This window comes from Microtus pennsylvanicus, chromosome 17 (assembly GCF_037038515.1).
Source record: "Microtus pennsylvanicus isolate mMicPen1 chromosome 17, mMicPen1.hap1, whole genome shotgun sequence".
Classification (NCBI taxonomy): domain Eukaryota; kingdom Metazoa; phylum Chordata; class Mammalia; order Rodentia; family Cricetidae; genus Microtus; species Microtus pennsylvanicus.
In genome coordinates, this window is record NC_134595.1 from 26,569,234 (window position 1) to 26,585,539 (window position 16,306).

General features: G+C 48.5%; 1 protein-coding gene across 1 annotated transcript; it reads right to left on the bottom strand.

Annotated features, from left to right (window-relative positions):
- Positions 1-1,626: 1,626 nt before the first annotated feature.
- On the bottom strand, positions 1,627-15,764 carry Gal3st2 (galactose-3-O-sulfotransferase 2). Its single transcript, XM_075951814.1, has 4 exons — positions 15,568-15,764; positions 6,059-6,145; positions 4,558-4,840; positions 1,627-4,150 (listed from the first exon to the last, which is right to left on the bottom strand). Exons 1-4 carry the CDS (start codon positions 15,594-15,596, stop codon positions 3,332-3,334), a joined length of 1,218 nt encoding a protein of 405 aa, XP_075807929.1. The 5' UTR covers positions 15,597-15,764; the 3' UTR covers positions 1,627-3,331.
- Positions 15,765-16,306: the final 542 nt, after the last annotated feature.

Here is a 16,306-nt window from a genome sequence, read left to right on the forward strand (position 1 = left end):
TTTCTTATGGGATCCAGGGCCAGGGGCCCAAGAATGGCCCCACCCCCTGCTGGGTTGGACCCTCCTCCATCAGTCACTGGTTAAGAAAATACAGTCTTCCCTACAGCCTGATCTCATGGAGGCATTTTCTCAGTTGAGGCTCCATCCTCTCAGATGACTCCAGCTTGTGTCAGACTGACATAAAACTGCCAGCACAGCCAAGCCCCTTATCCACTTCTTGCCCGCCCGTGTCTGACCTAGCATCATCCTGTGACTAATGGGAACAGCTGTCGCGGACCAGCCTCAACTGGATTCACACGCTCCAGGATAGGAGCATGAGGATTATAATAATTATTAAGCAGAAGGGAACAGAGATAAGAGAGAAATAAGAGATGAAACATAGAACACCACCGGTAGGGACACTAAGTGAATACTGAACCGGCCCTTTAGTTTCCACATGTCTTTTTATACTCCACTCCAAAAGGAGAAGAGGAGGCAACAGACTTTGTAAAGAGAGCATCTCTGACCTTTGGCCAAGATGGAGCTGTTACCCCTCATACTCAAATTACTAATTAGCCATTTAGGTCAGGGCCTCTTGTCTTGTAGCCACTTGTTGTCAACAACAACTTTTGAAAGAGCAAAACAGAGCCAGGGCAGTGGTGGCGCACACCTTTAATCCCAGCACTCGGGAGGCAGAGGCAGAAGGATCTCTGTGAGTTCGAGACCAGTCTGGTCTACAGAGCTAGTTCCAGGACAGGAACCAAAGCCACAGAGAAACCTTGTCTTGAAAAACCAAAAAAGGAAGAAAGAAAGAAAGAAAGAAAGAAAGAAAGAAAGAAAGAAAGAAAGAAAGAAAAAAAGAAAGAAAAAAAGAAAAAAGAGGGAGGGAGGGAAGAAGGGAGGAAGGAAGGGAGGAAGGGAGGAAGGAAAGAAAACAAGTTTGAACTCTGACCTCTAGGCAAGGTGGAATGGACTCACAGTTATGGGCGCTGACATAAACCTCTGAGAATGTAGTAAAACAGACCCTGGTTTCCACCACCCGAACGCTCAGAATGTCATCAGTCAGGGACCTGAGGCCTATAGCAGGGATTTCCTCATTTTCCTGGGACCCGTCTGCCTAGCATTTCCACCGATATATTTTTTTATGTGTCTTAATTTATGACTTTCTTTGTTCTGGTACTATGAAAACTTCATCAAACTGTTTCAGGTAGGAATAGAAGTTCAAGGTAACCTAAATTGGTGTTCCTGGGTCATGATCACTCACTCGCCTTTGGCTCCAGAATAAACTATCTCTTATCCCCTTGAAGTGAGAGTTGTGTTTTTGTGTGAAAAAAATAAATATAGATTAGAGTGCAGGACAGTGCCCATTATTGCTTCCTGTGTATTGGGACAATGATTAGACTTTGGGTAGAGTCTTTAATACGAAATAAATATTACTTTGCTTAACTGATAACTTAATTTTTATGTCTATTCTAGGTATAGTTGTAAAAAAATAATGTATGAGTAAAATGGGATCCATGTTTATAAAAATTTTAAATTAAGTCATAAAAACTCATGAATCATTCCTACGTACAAAACAATGAAACATCAGTGGCTGACTGTAATTCAAGTACTCTTGGCTTTTTATAGTCTAAGAAAATAGTGTGTGTGGGGGTGTCTGCCAACAAATATATCCTATTCTACATAAAGAACATTTTTCTGAGAGAAAGCATGTTTTCAAAGAAACAAAATATTTTCATGAATTGCTCACACACACATGCATATATATATGTATGTATGTATGAGACAATTGAAGGTTGTCCCATATATTCAATTGTCACATATATATTTACATACATATACATGTATATGAATGAAAGAAACAACTGAATGCTCTTTCTTCCTGAGTCTTTCTTGAAATTAAGGGTTCAGGGCTGGGGACATGGCTCACTGTTAAATCACTTGCCTAGCACACTCGAGATCCTGGGATCAGTCTCCACAACTGACAAAAAGAAAAAGAATTAAGTCTACTAAGAATGAAAAGTTCTAATTAAGGAACCAGAGAAATGTCTCAGAGGCTAAGAGCACTTCCTGCTCTTCAAGAAAACACAAGTTTATTAAGAGTAATTTCATCCAAATTCAGAAGCTTGGTTTCGCTTTTGTTTGATTGGTTGGGTTTTTTGTTTGTTTGTGGTTTTCTGTTTTGTTCTCTTTTGAGACAGGATCTTGTTTTGTAGCCCTGGAAGTCCTGAAACTCACTATTATGTCCAGGATAATCTTGAACACAGAAATCTGCTTGCCTTTGCCTCCCCAATGTTGGGATTAAAGGCCGGTGCCACCATGGCATTCTTGACTAACTCTGTTCACTTTGGGAAAGTCAGTTTTCAATTTACAATGTTCTTTTGGATTGATAAATTCGTTGTACCATCTCTAAACTCACTGACAATTATTTTTCTTAAAGTACCCCTATTAAATTGCTGTCCAAAGGAGCACGGGCCCTCTTGCCCCGAGCTGGAGGCTCCTACACAGAAGAAAAGCCTTCACTCAGGCTCAACAAACACAAAGTTCAAGCTGAAGCTGTAGGCTGAGCATGTGACAGTGGCACCTTGCTTTTCCCAGGCTACTTGGTGTTAGGCACCCCAGGTAACCAGGTTTCTCATCCCGCAAGAACTGGGGGCTGGGGACTTAGTAGCTCCCCACAAATGACAAAGAGAGGCACCAAAAAAAAAAGTCCTTGAGACTATACACATCGTGGTTTCCAAGGCAACCAAAGGTCCCTAGGACCCTCTGAGCACCGTTGTCAAGTCCGGCACGTTCTCCTTCGGGATTGTCCAGTGGGACACTATAAGGTGGACCCGCCTGTGTTCAGCTAACCAGCAACTTTCACGTCTCTGTCTACACCGTTCTTCAGAAAGCCAAAGATGGGAGGCCACCTGTTCACCCATCTCCCCTGGGCCCACCTTTGAGCTGCTGCCTGCGCACGCTATGCAAGCCTGGCTCTGGGTCCAGTGCTGAATCTGTGGGGCTAGAAACTCCCAGGGAGTCTTTCTGAGTCTCTTCATGGGTCACCAGGCCATTGCCTAAGCCCTTGTGCTCCCCAAGGCTGATGTTCACCTGATGGCCTGTTTAGACTGACTCTTGCGGACAGATAATTAAAGGCATTCAGGCCTGTCCAGGACGTGTCTCTACAATGGTTGGGTTCAGCCAGAGTCCAGCTGTGCCTGTTGTCTTAGGTGTTGGGCCCTCTCCCCAGAGCTGGGGATAGGTGGATCTCTACACAGAGGTTTCACCCTGTTCTTCCCTTGGGAAAGGTAGGCTGGCAAGTTTAAGGCTCCCCGGGAAGCCTGGGGAGAAAGGGTCATTTAGCAAACCCCTACTTTTTCGGCAATGGTATGTCCTTGGGAGGCTTGTCGGGAAACTGCAGCGCGTACAAGTGGGCCATGTATTGGAGCTCTGGCATCGCCATCCTCTGACAGATGTGCAGTGTAGCATTGTCCAGACCCTGCCTAAGATTGTAGCCCAGAATTTCAGCATCTCCGGACTGATAGGGGAGCATATTCTGATCTTTTATCTGCGTCGTGTTCTTGGGCTCGGGGTCCTGAAGACACAGGGTGGTGAGCTCGCGACGCCTCGCCCGCAGCTGCGCCAGCTCTTCCCTGAGCTGGCGGGGGCTTACCTCCGCGTACAGCTGAGCCCAAAACGTGCGGTTGAAGTGCTGGTAGAGCTGCCAGTCCAGCTCGCACCAGCGCTTGGCACGCTCCTGGCTCTCTGGATTCAAGTGCGAGATCGTACGCTGACTGCGTAGGTTCAGCTTGAAGGACACCACGTCATCCAGCTGCCAGCGCAGCCGCCTGCGCAGCAGCACCATGGACTCATCGAAGTAGTCCGCGATGAGCACCAGCTGGAACTGGCGCTCCACCTCCGAGAGGCACCTGCGAACGTAGCCCTCTTCAGCCTGAGCATTGTTGTCGAAGCCAAAGTCAAACCACATGTTGTTTCTTGCATAGGCATTTTTCAGGCCCACGCTGACGTTGTAGTACTTCCACGGATCTGCCAGGAACTGGTCCAAGGTCTTGACTTTCCGGAAGGCAGGCGAATATCTCTTATAGTAGATGAAGGAAGACTCCAGCTGGGAAACTGGGTTTCGTAGGATGGACAAGTAGAAAGTGTCATTGGGCATGACTTTCTGCACCTATTTGGAAAAGGAGGAAGTGGTACCCCAAGAGTCCTGTGTTAGATGGGACTATACAAAGTTCCCAACTCCCACCTGTCCCAACTCCTTCGCACACCGCAGGAGCAGGTGCAACGGTCAGTTCAGGGGCAACAAAAGCCCAGTATGTTCTTCCAGAACCCAGAAATTCAGGGATATGAGAGAGGGTTGAGATGCCCTCAAGAAGACAGAGTTGGGGCTACACGTCTCATGCCAAGAGCAATTACAGGCCACTGGCCACTTGAAGAGAATGGCAGGGTCGGCAGGCAGGCCTCTCCACCCCTACAACTTCAGACGACTCCTCCACTGACTCTACACCCCACCTCCACCCCTGCAAGCACCACGGTCACTCACCAGCCCACCCGTTCTCCCGCCTCCACGTTTCCCACCTCAGGAAAGTTGAACCGTAAGTGGTTGCACATGACGTTGAAGTGATGATCCTGTGGGCCACTCTGCTCCATGCCCTCCACGTAGCGTGCCACGAAAAGCCAGGGGTAACCCAGGTGGAACATAGAGTCCTTGGGCAGCGCCACGGACAGGTTGTGAGATTCCGAAAAGCGGTAGAGAATGTTGAGCATGGTACTGCTGGCTGTCTTGTGCGTCTTGAGGAACATGATGTTGGTGACCGGCGGAGAGTCCCTGGAGGAGTCCTGGGCCTTGATCCTGAGCAGACTAGGAGAGACGGTGTAGGCCACCATCATTAAAGGGGCCACAGACCCCCAGCAGCATCCCCCAAGTAGCACCTCTCAACATGGGATTCTCTACATTGTCTCCTTTTGCTTTCTTCCAGTGCTGTGTCCCGTCCCGTCCCGTCCCCCCCAACACCACCACTCTGTAATCTTGAGGTCCGGGGGGGATTTTCTGTGACAGATATGATTTTCCCCTTGCAACAAGATGCCCTCAACAGCTGTTCTTTCTATACTTTCTGTTCTCATACAAGCTATACACTCATACCTAAAACCCCAAGCATTCCCCTAGGCCCCCAAACCTGCTGTCGGTCTCCCAGGGCACCCTGTGTGGCAGTGGTCCAATGACTTCAGACAAGATAACCAGCCTAACAAATGCCAGGATACACCCAGATGGCCTGGGTCCCCAGGCACCTTCTTGTCTTTTTTTTTTAAATGTGCATTTGTGTTTGACCTGCATGTATGTCTGTGTGAGGGAGCCATATCCACTGGAACTTGAGTTACAGACAGTCATGAACTGTCATGTGCGTGCTGGGAATTGAACCCTGGTCTTCTGGAAAAGAAAGAAAATGCTCTTTAAGGCGTCTCTCCAGTCCACAGCTTCTTGTGCTAATGTAGGCCAATAAGATGGACAAGGATGGTGAGGAGCAGGATCCAGTGGGTCTTGGGACAGTGTATTTCCTCAGAGGACAATTTACCCCTCGTCATACAAATCCAACCGGAGGATGCATGAAGGCCAGGAAGATAAGACCCACCCGGAATCCTGGCCTGGGAGGCAGTTGGTTGTGCAAGTGGGAATAGATGGCCACCCTCTGGATGGGGAAGCCCTGGCAGGCAGGGGAGTGAGTGCTTTGGGGCCTAGTGACAAAGGAGTACAGTTGTGACCTCCCCACCCAAAAGCCATGCTTAGAAAAGCCAAGCGGTTTTGTTGACTGGGAGGTGGCCTTCCCACGGCTCCCACTGTAGACCCAGCTCTGCTCAGTTCCCTTCCCAGGCCGGGCTGACTAAGCCACGCCTGCTCCCCAGAGCTGCCTCAGAAGGCTTCCAAGCAGGCTTGCCATCATAGGATACATGCCCAGGACAAGCATAGCTTAGCACTTTCTCCCAGAGAGGACTCCGAGGCTCAGTGAGAACGTGAGCGCTCTTGGAGCTGCAGGAGAAGAGCTCAGCCTCCCAGAGCATAAGGCGCCTGCGCAGAACTTACGGCGTAAACATTTCGACGTCCACATTCAGGAAGCTCGCCATCAGGAGCACAACCAGCACCAGGAAGAAGAGTGCCACATGGAAGGACCTGTGGGCAGTAGCAGCTCAGTGTTGCTTGGATACGCAGCCCCACCCACTGCTCCACAAGGAACCCTGTAACAACAGCCTACAAGCCCGGAGCAGGGTACCCAGGCATGCTCATCTCTGATCACCTAGGACTTGGGGGGCTTTTCGGGCCTCCCAGGCCCCTGAGCTGCAAATGGGTGATTGCAGGGTAGATGCATGGACTGAGCCCCAGGCTAAGGCCCCAGCCCCCAATAGGAAAGCAGTTTTAGTGCCCTTATAAGAACACTCATGGGAACATCGGAATTGGTGTCCTGATGAGAAGACAGGCACAGAGCTTGCCTCCTCTCCCCACCCGACCCTATCCTGTGAGGACAAAAAGAGGTGCTGTCTTCAAGCCCAGGAACACACACACACACTTCCTTCTCACAGTCTCTAGCTTCCAAAGCACCAGAAGGACTGCTCTTGCTTAAGGGTCCCTGCGTGGGGAGGGGCTACATCAGGCAGCTGGCTGGCAAGTGGACACCTTGGGACCGAGAGGGAGTGTGCTGGCATTCCATCCTCTGAAGCAGAAGCAGAAGTGTTTTCGCTGCTGCTCTGGGGCTGATTGTGCCTCAAGCTAAGTCACGGTGAAAAGCTTACTCAGGTGCCAGAGCTGCCTGGAGGGCAGGCCTCTGCTGGGTCCTAATTCTTAGGACACAGAGCTACTGCATGAGGCACAGCCACCCTGGCCCAGGACATCCCTGGACATGCAATAGAGTATTAGAAAACCATCTCTTCCTAACCTTGGAGATCTTGGTTTGGGGTTGTTTCCCTACCTTTGTAGCCCTCCCTGCCTATACACCTAGGATGTGTATTTACCTCTCAATGTCTGGGTCTGGTTTTCTAGTGAGCACACTGCTGTGTTTGCTCTGTGAGGAGGCACCTGCGCCCCAGGTTCCCAAGCATCCCACTGGCTCCTCCTTTTCCTAGAAACAGGATCGTGACAGGATTTTTGCGCTCTCTGACAAGCTCTGGAAGGACACATGGACAGTTACCAGGAGCATGTGGTGCTCTCCTGATATTGCTGTGCCTCATACACCACATGACATAAAAAAGATAGCGCCCACAATCTAAGTGGGCAACAGATGGAGTGGGTTAGGATTCCAGTTCTCCGAGAGCTGTATCTAGCACCTTCCTGGGCGTGGTCCCTGAGCTTTGTTGATGACTATATGACTCCCGGATGCTCAGTCTAAAAGGCTATACGATGTACTCGGTCACCATTCCCAGGGGGACCCTGCCTGACGACCTCTCTGCCATGCATTGAGAGCAGACCCATGGTAGCTGGCAGGGAGGAACCCTGGAACATCACCCACTCCTCACCTCTATGTGAAAACCCACTAATACCCTGTGGCTTGAGGTTCAGTTGTAGATCCTAATTTTTAGGTGTTTTGAGGAGGAGGAGGAAGTTAAGTTTTAAGGGCCAGGTTAGTCTGGGACTTCCCCTGAAACCCTGAGGCATGGGAAAGAGTCATTGTCTAAACATACTTGTAAAGGTCAGTAATGACCTGAGGCCAGGACCTTGCAGGGAGCTAAGGCTTCAGATCCTAAGAACTTAATTTTTCTTCTCTTTAAAGAGCTATGGTTACCAGTCTCAATGCTACTGAGTGCTGATCTGTGGCACTTGGTGTTGTAGAATACTATTTTAAGATGTGTTACATTTGTTTATGCTGTGGAACATTTGTTTGATGATACAAAGGTGTGTTGCCTTCTTTTATGTTGTATTTGTTTTACTCTATGGAGCTCTGTTACTTTGCCTGTCTAAAACATCTGATGGTCTAATAAAGAGCTGAACAGTCAATAATGAGGCAGGAGAAAGGATAGGTGAGGCTGGCAGATAGAATAAATAGAGGGGGAGTGAGAGAGACCAAGGTTTGAGAAAAGAAGGGACCAGCCACTCAGCCAGCCATAGACTTAAGAGTGAAAGTAAGAAATACAGAAAGAAAGAAAGAAAGAAAGAAAGAAAGAAAGAAAGAAAGAAAGAAAGAAAGAGAGGAAGGAAGAAAGAAAGAAAAAAGAAAGGAAGGAAGGAAGAAAGGAAGAAAGAAAAAAGAAAGGAAGGAAGGAAGGAAGGAAGAAAGAAAGAAAGGAAGAAGAAAGGAAGGAAGGAAGAAGGAAAGAAAGAAAGGAAGGAAGAAGAAAGGAAGGAAGAAGGAAAGAAAGAAAGGAAGGAAGGAAGGAAGAAGGAAAGAAAAGAAGACTATAAGCCCCAAGGTAAAAGGTAGATGAGATTATTTAAGTTAAGGAAAGCTGGCTAGATATTGACCTCATGAGGCCCAGTGTAACTTCCTAAGCCTAACTTGAATTTGGTGAGGCCCAGTTTAACTTCCTGAGCCTAACTCAGCACAGCCTGACCTAGGCCCACCTCTGCCCAGCCACCACTGACATGGCAGGATATTATTGGCCCTTATACCGCACTCCACCTCACCCCATCCCAAGACTCCAGCCCACTACCTCGGCCTTATATAAGTTCCTGCCCTGATGCAATAAAGTTTAAAATCCTGCTTTGACAGACTCCCGGCTCAGTGTGTGTTTCTCCTCGGTGGCCAGGGGGGAGGTCTAGGTTGTTTGACACTCACCATCGCGCTCAGCCCCAGGGAAAGACCGGCAGGACTAGCTCTGTCTCAGCCCTAGCTGCTGGAGAACCCGGCAGCTAGAAACAAGCCAAGCTAAGGCCAGGCATTTATAAGTAATAATAAGCCTCCGTGTGTATTAATTTGGGAGGTGGGTGGCAGGCCCCCAAAGAGCAAAGAGTAAAAAAAAAAATCGACAACAACTTGGTGTACTTGAGATACCCTATGTTCCCTTTGTACAACATTGCTGATACCTTCTTGCTGATGCTATCCTGTTGTATGATAGCCTTTTGCTGACTCTGTCCAATTTCCCCCTACAAACAACATGTAAGATGCTATACTTCTTAATAAACTTGCTTGTCATTATCCATCAGGTTATGGAAGATCTTGTGCTTCCAGCTTTCCTGGCTTCTTTATTTTCTCATTCCCAAGCATTCCCGGGGTCACCGAAGAATGACCGGTCCAGGCTGAGTTTGCACACATGGCAGGACCTAGCGAGGTCATACATTTCTCAGGCCAGAAAGGAACTGTTGGCATGGATGTGAAGAACCAGGGCTTTATTGCTTAAGGTGTTGCCTACCTGACCAGGGAGGTGGTAAGTCTCATCCCCCAGGACACAGTTCCTCTAATCATATTGTCAACATGAAGCTCCTCTGTCTTATGTTTTCCTTACATCTAGTTAGATTTGCTAGCGTTTGCTGCCGTTGTAGACAAAGCATTTACCTAGGTTCCCCTTCGAAGGGCTCACTGCTTGAGCTGCCTGGGTACCAGCTGTTCTCTGATCTCTTCCTACCAGGATATTTAAGACTGAAGCAGTAGGAACAGATGGTACACATCCTTGCGGGCCCCAATTGGAGGCTTTAGACTGCGTATCTTTTCTGGGGTGTGTACAACAGTGGCCCCTGCTGTACACGGCCCGGGGTTGATGTGTCACAGTGGCCAAAGCTCGAAACGGGTGTGGAAAGGCAGTTGGGAAGCTTCTTCCTGGTACTCTGAGATAAGTAAGTGTTCCCCACCCCACCCCGCCTCACTGTACCTGCTAAAATTGGGGCATCTGGCCTGGCCTGGCCTGCCCTAGGGATCGTGACAAGATATGAGGACTCATCTGCAGCCACTAAGAGCATCTCCTGTGCACATTCACTATGTTCCCTTTACAAGGTGGGCCTTGCCCACCTCCTCTCCCTCCCTCCCTCTCTCTCTCTCTCTCTCTCTCTCACAGTACCCACCGCCCTAAGCCTCTGTCTCCCAGGTGAGTCCATCTGTGTCCTAGCTGCATACGGGGCTGCAGTTAAAAGGCTTTTGTTGAAATATCTATCCGGCCTGCTACTGACTGCCTTTCTCTGGTCTTTGTCAGCTTCTTCGCTAACCTACCAAGCTCATCTTCAACTTTCCTAGTCCAGGCCTAGAGTCAGCCATACCTCTTCAAGGAGCACCGGACATGTCTGGCAGGAAACAGTCCTTAGGGATCCTAGTCTAAGGGCTAAGGATACTTGTTGCTCCAAGAGGGCCAGATCTTCCAGGTCTTCTGCATAAATAAAGCCGGGGCTCCACATATGACAGAAACCCTCCTGAGGCTACTCCTACACATCTGATTCAGGGACTACAGCCATTAACTGAGCTTCTTCCAGTCCAAATTATTTGTCTTCTGTCTTCCACACCCTCAGTGGGGCTCCCAAAGACACAAGCCATGATAGATGTGGGCATTCCATGATGACATTATCTACTTACTATACCTGTACTGGAGAGCACAAAAACCCCCTTAGGACCCCAGGGCAGCCCCACTACCCAATGCCCACCTCATTGTGCCATTCAAAGCTCTACCCTAGCCAGGATGGAACATGTCACCTCTGCTGGGTATCAGCCATGTCTCCAACACTCCCGGGAAGTCTGTATAGACAAAGAGCTCAGGAGCTACCCTGAGGAAGAAACTAGACAGACATCACAACCACACTGGGCCAAAATTGGCCAAATGTCCTCAGTTTCAGGGTCCTCTCTCTGCCCGATGAGCAGGGGTGACACCGAGGCAGGGGGAAAACAGAAAGGAGCAATGAGGCTCTGGAGTCTCTGCTGAAGATTCCTCATGAGTTAGAGGGTCTTTCCAAGCCCAGTGTAGGCACCACCTCAAGTTAAAAGCTGTTGAGTCATTGCGGTTACCACTCCCTGAGAAGTTGGCTGCATGGTAGTGAATTGTTTACAGCCTTCTATAGTTAGGGTATAATAAGAGTATGTTATATGTGTATATAACATTATATAGTGACAGTATGACTTCCACTTGATAAGAACGGTGAGGAACCCAGCCAGATAACAATAGCTCACCTTCTGTTCTCCCCCAGCCATCACTTTGGTCCTCCACATAAAAATCCTTCCTCAAACAGGCCACCTTTCACTGGCCTCCTCTCGGATTCATAAACTTTCAGCGCCCACTAACCATCTGTCTTGGAGCTTGCTGGGAATGCACCTTTACAGGGACAGCCCAGGGCTCCCAAATCATAAGCTGAAGAGGGCTCCAAGCCTACCACCTGCCCCTGCCTCAACACAGCTCATAACCCTTCACACGCACTCCCTGCCTGAGCTGGGGACCCACACAAGTCATAGTCTAAGACCTGAGACCCAGCCCGGTCCTCTACATGAGGACAAATAGGAACTTCAGTGTTTTAAAATAAATCTTGATTTTCGTGTGCAGAAAGCAAAAGAAACTCTTTCCTTCTTTCTCAAAGCATTGACTTAAACTTACCACTGTGAGCAGAGCACACCTTTAAATCCCAGCACTCAGAAGGCAGAGGCAGGCAAATCTCTGAGTTCGAGGCCAGCCTGGTCTACAGAGTGAGTGCCAGGACAGCCAGGGCTACACAGAGAAGCCCTGTCTCAACAAAGAAACAAACAGAACACTTTCCACTGTGAATCCTCCTGCCCTCAAGATAGATGTAAGCATGTCTAAAACCTTTGCAAGCCTTCTGCCAGCTTCACAGACCATCACTGTTTTCCCAGGACTTCTCTCTGAATAGATCCATGACATAAAACCATCTGGTGCCTGGCTCCAGGTCATAAACCAGCTTCCAGCTACAATGACCCGAGACATTTCTTTTTCCTTTAAACTTTTCACTACATTTAGGTATTTATTGTACATATGTATGCATGCACGCTGTGTCATGCAAGTGAGGGTCAGGGGACACCCTGCATGAGTCATTTCTTATCTTCCACCATGCAAGTTCTAGGAACTAAGCATACATATGACTGGGTATGGTGATGCACACACCTTTAATCCCAGCACATGAGGGGCAGAGGCCGGTGAATCTTGGGGCCAGCCTGGTCTACAAAGCAAGTTCCAGGACAGCCAGGACTGTTACAGAGAGAAACCCTGTCTTAAAATCTGCACCCCCCCCCCAAAAAAGAACATGGATATGAGGGGGCATATTTCCCATGACTCCCACACATCCCTACCTGGACACCATCTTCCACACCCAGACAGCCCCAGACCTTTGTCTATTCTACCCTTAGATGGAGGACAGAAGCTAAGATTTTTGCTTAGAACCTAGTCCCCCAGATATCCTCTCAAGCCCTCCAACTCCACTTTTTCCACAGCCTGAGTGTCTCACTCAGCTCTTCGAATCAAGAGGTTTCCACCAAGATGGCCTGCTAGACATGGTCACAGGTGCCAGTGTAAAGGAATCTTGTGATCCAGTTGCCCCAACTACCAAAGAAGGTATGGACCCCATCTGAACATCAAAGATGTCACCTTATCTGCTGCTAAATCACCCAAGCCAAGCTTGGGTAATTTTAACAAATAGGTTAGTTGGACCAGTGTAAATGGAGACCACATTTTTGTTTCCCGGCCACCCACACCCGAATAATCACACAAAAACTTCATTAATTACAATACTGTTTGGTCAATGGCTCAGGCATATTCCTAGCTATCTCTTACATCTTAAATTAACCCATTTCTGTTATTTTATATTTTACCATGAGGCTCATGGTTTGTTACCTCACAGCTTGCTTCTTGGGCAACTACATGACATCTGTCTGACTCCGCCTTCTTTCTCCTTACATTCAGTTTAGTTTTCCCACCTAGCTATAGTCTGCCCTGCCATAGGCCAAAGCAGCTTCTTTGTTAACCAATAATAATAATAAAATATATTCATATCATACAGGGGGAATCTCACATCAGAACAAAGGAGGTTTGCTGCCTGGAGAAAACAGTCTCCAGAATGTTCTACTTCCCTTCTCCAGTGGAATATTCCAATTCCCTTTCCCAGTGTGGCTGTCAGACTCTGGTGAGCTACCAGGACAAACAACACTTTATGGGGAATGACTCAAATTATCAAATCTTTTTACCCAAGCACCTGGTCCCACCATCCTTCCCCAACCTTTACTGGAAAGAAAGGCTGTGAAAGTCTAAGGCCACAACTCTAATAGATCCCAGCATGATTCAGAGAGAAACAGTAGTCATGGCCTCTTCCTGCAGAGCCCAGAGAACAGGGGTGGGCTAGCCCCTGCTGGTGGCTGAGTCCTGTGTGACAAGGGTTACTCCCAGAAGTGGCAAACACTCTGTGGTCCTGGGAGTATTAGAAAACTTGTACAGTTCTTCCAATCTGGCCCACCTAGATGCTCTGGTGGTAAACCCTACCCAGTCTGAGACACCTATGCAGAGAGGCAAGAAGCAAAGCTACTTGTAAGAATGTGTGCAACACACCCCTTCCCAGATGCCAGACCTCTGTTCTTCTCAACTGTGGCACCTCTAACCCACCCTCAACCTATCCAGTGCAGGCCTTGGAGATAAACTGTCTGCCCCAGGGCCACCTGTCATGCTAGTCAATGGGTAACCTGACCTCTACCCACCAGTATAGGGAGGTGAGACCAGCCTAGGACCCCCTGGAGAGCCACAGCATGAATCACTTGCCAGTGATTCAGAAAGTTGGGCATCCCTGGACCAGAGAGTTTTGGGTGCCACACACAAACACCTTCTAAACAGTAGACAGGTAGATCTGTGGACAATAGGAACAGCCTCTGAAATATGCTTCCTTTCAGTTTTTCATGTCACAAATGACATGAAAACTCCAAGAACCATCCTTCCTACTGTAATGGGCCATGGACTTTCAACAGGTCAGGGTACCTTGTCCTCTCTTAAGATTGGAGGGGGGTGGAGGAAGGGTGTGTAGAGGGAGTGTGAGGGGAGGGGAAGGAGAGGAGGAAGTGGGAATTTGGATTGGTAATTTTTTTAAGTAATAAAAAAATTCAAAAAAGAAGTTAGAGCTCATGGGCCAAGCAGTGTTTTAATTAATATTACCACCCTCTCCTCCATGTCTCCCACACCTGACTGCATCTTGGCGAAGGCGTCATTTGGCTCTCAGCCAGCCAGGTTCTAAGGATGCAGGTCTACAATACGGTCAGGTGGCCTTCACAAACAAAACCATATACTACCTACTTGGGAACTAGCCATTAGTCTCCAGGGCCTGTTTGCATCACAACGCAAGCTTTTCTACGGTTCCTGGAAAAGGACACTCTAAACTGTTGAGCTGCCTGCCGGCTGTTGGTTGTGCTGCAGGGTCTCAGCTTTGTGAGCTGTCACCTGTGCCGAGGTAAGCTTTGGTGTGGCAGCTGTCTTTGGGTCCCTTCTGCTCCGGTAAATAAACTCTCCCATATTCCTGTAATAAATTCCTGTAACTCCAATACAACTTATTGGTTCACCAAGCTGGACTTGGGTGGTATCTGTCATAGGCTCCCTATCTGTGGTGAGTAGATAGGTATGTCGTGTCTCCCCAGGAAAGGTTTGTCACACCACAGACATAGGACACCACACTCAGCCTCAGTTCTCACCTCACCCACATGTGGCCACATGTGGCAGACTGTACCCAAATGCCCTTACTTTACCCATTACTCTTCAAAGCCAGCTTCCAAAGTGGGATCCAATAGCTGGTCTCAAGTGACAGCTGATCAGAAGGACACATAGACTCCATGGCCACATCACACACACACACACACACACACACACGGAGATACATACTATCCACAAGGTCACACAGGTCCCCATGGGCAGCTCTGTCCCTGAAGGAGACTTTCCCTGGACTCAACACTCTAGGAGCACAGATTTTCAGAAGGCCTTCCACCATCAGACTCGGGTCCCTAGAGGCAACGGGAACCTGGAATCCCCTAAGCTAAGGGTTGCCCTGAAGTTACAGAGGTTTGTGCCTTACCCCTCACTAACTAGGAGCCTATTCTTTACAATATGCCAGCGATATCCATGGTGGGGGGAATTACATGATTCAGAGCAGGGGCCAACTCTCTCTCTACAGCTGTGAATCAGGGCACTATGCCAGGGGCTCATAGCCCAGACATTCTTACAAAAACCAGGGAGGGACCCAGCCATAGGGCAGGACAGAAGTCACTTAACCAAGCTAATAAGTCCCTGACCCCAGTACCTTCCCACCAAAATCTCCAGCCCAAATAATCGAGGTAAACTGCTCCATATCTCTGTGCTCAGAGTGTGGCTTTCTCATGCAGGGGCTTCCCAAACTACAAAAAACGCTCTCCTGTCCAAAGTGAAACTGGGCCTGGGGTATAACGCTATGATTGAGGGCTTGCTTCAACCACAAGCTGAAGGTGAAATCCCTGGGTTTAATCCTCAGTATCAGAAAAATTAAAAAAAAAAAAAGTTGACAGGAAATCTAAAAAGATTGATTTCAAGAAGGTGTCTGCACTGATTTCCCCAAATCCAAGCCAACTTCCTTTCAAAGACAGAAAACCGTCAACATATTTTGTCAGCTTCTTGAACTATTCTAGAAGGAAAGCAAGTGCCCCCCACCCCCTACGCTGACCACCTAAAGCCATACCACCTTACCTCTGTGTGCCTCCCAGGACGGACAGCATCCTGACTCAGAGCCTCCAACAGAAATGGGCAGGGAAATAGTGGTCAAGACCTCCCACTGCCTTGAGTATGAGACAGCCCTCTCTCAGCATGCCAGGTAGGACACAGCTTCAGGGAAAACTGAACTTAAATCCCTAAGAAGCTCACCTGCTGGCTCAGGTGCCACCCCAGGCCCCACCCTCTACTCCCCACCCCCACCCCAGTAACCTGGTTTAACTGCTGTAACCTAAAGAGGAATCTGACTTCCCTTAAATTCAGAAGGGAATGCTGGCCCCTCCCTCACTAGGTTTCCTCCTCCTTCTCCTCCTCGTCCTCCTCCTGTATCACTAGGTGGGGCCCTGGCAGCTGGGATGTCTGTCTGACCCAGGAAGATTTCCCTGTTCAGACTCATGTTTTCTCCTTCTGCACCTTCCATGTTAATCCTCAGTCTCAGAGGGAGCTGCCCCAGTGGTGGTGGTGGACTTTTGGGGGTGTTTAGACACACATTCCCTAATTGTCGTGGGTAATAGAGATCTGGGAATGGGCCAATCATTCTGCAGATGTGTGATCAAACTCCAGTAATATTTTCTTCTTCAAAGCTCTCTTTATACTAAAAGGAAAAGAGACTTTTTTTTTTGAAACAGGGTTTTGCTGTAGTTTTTAGAGCCTGCCCTAGAACTAGCTCTTGTAGACCAGGCTGGCCTCGAATTCACAGAGATCCGCCTGACTCTGC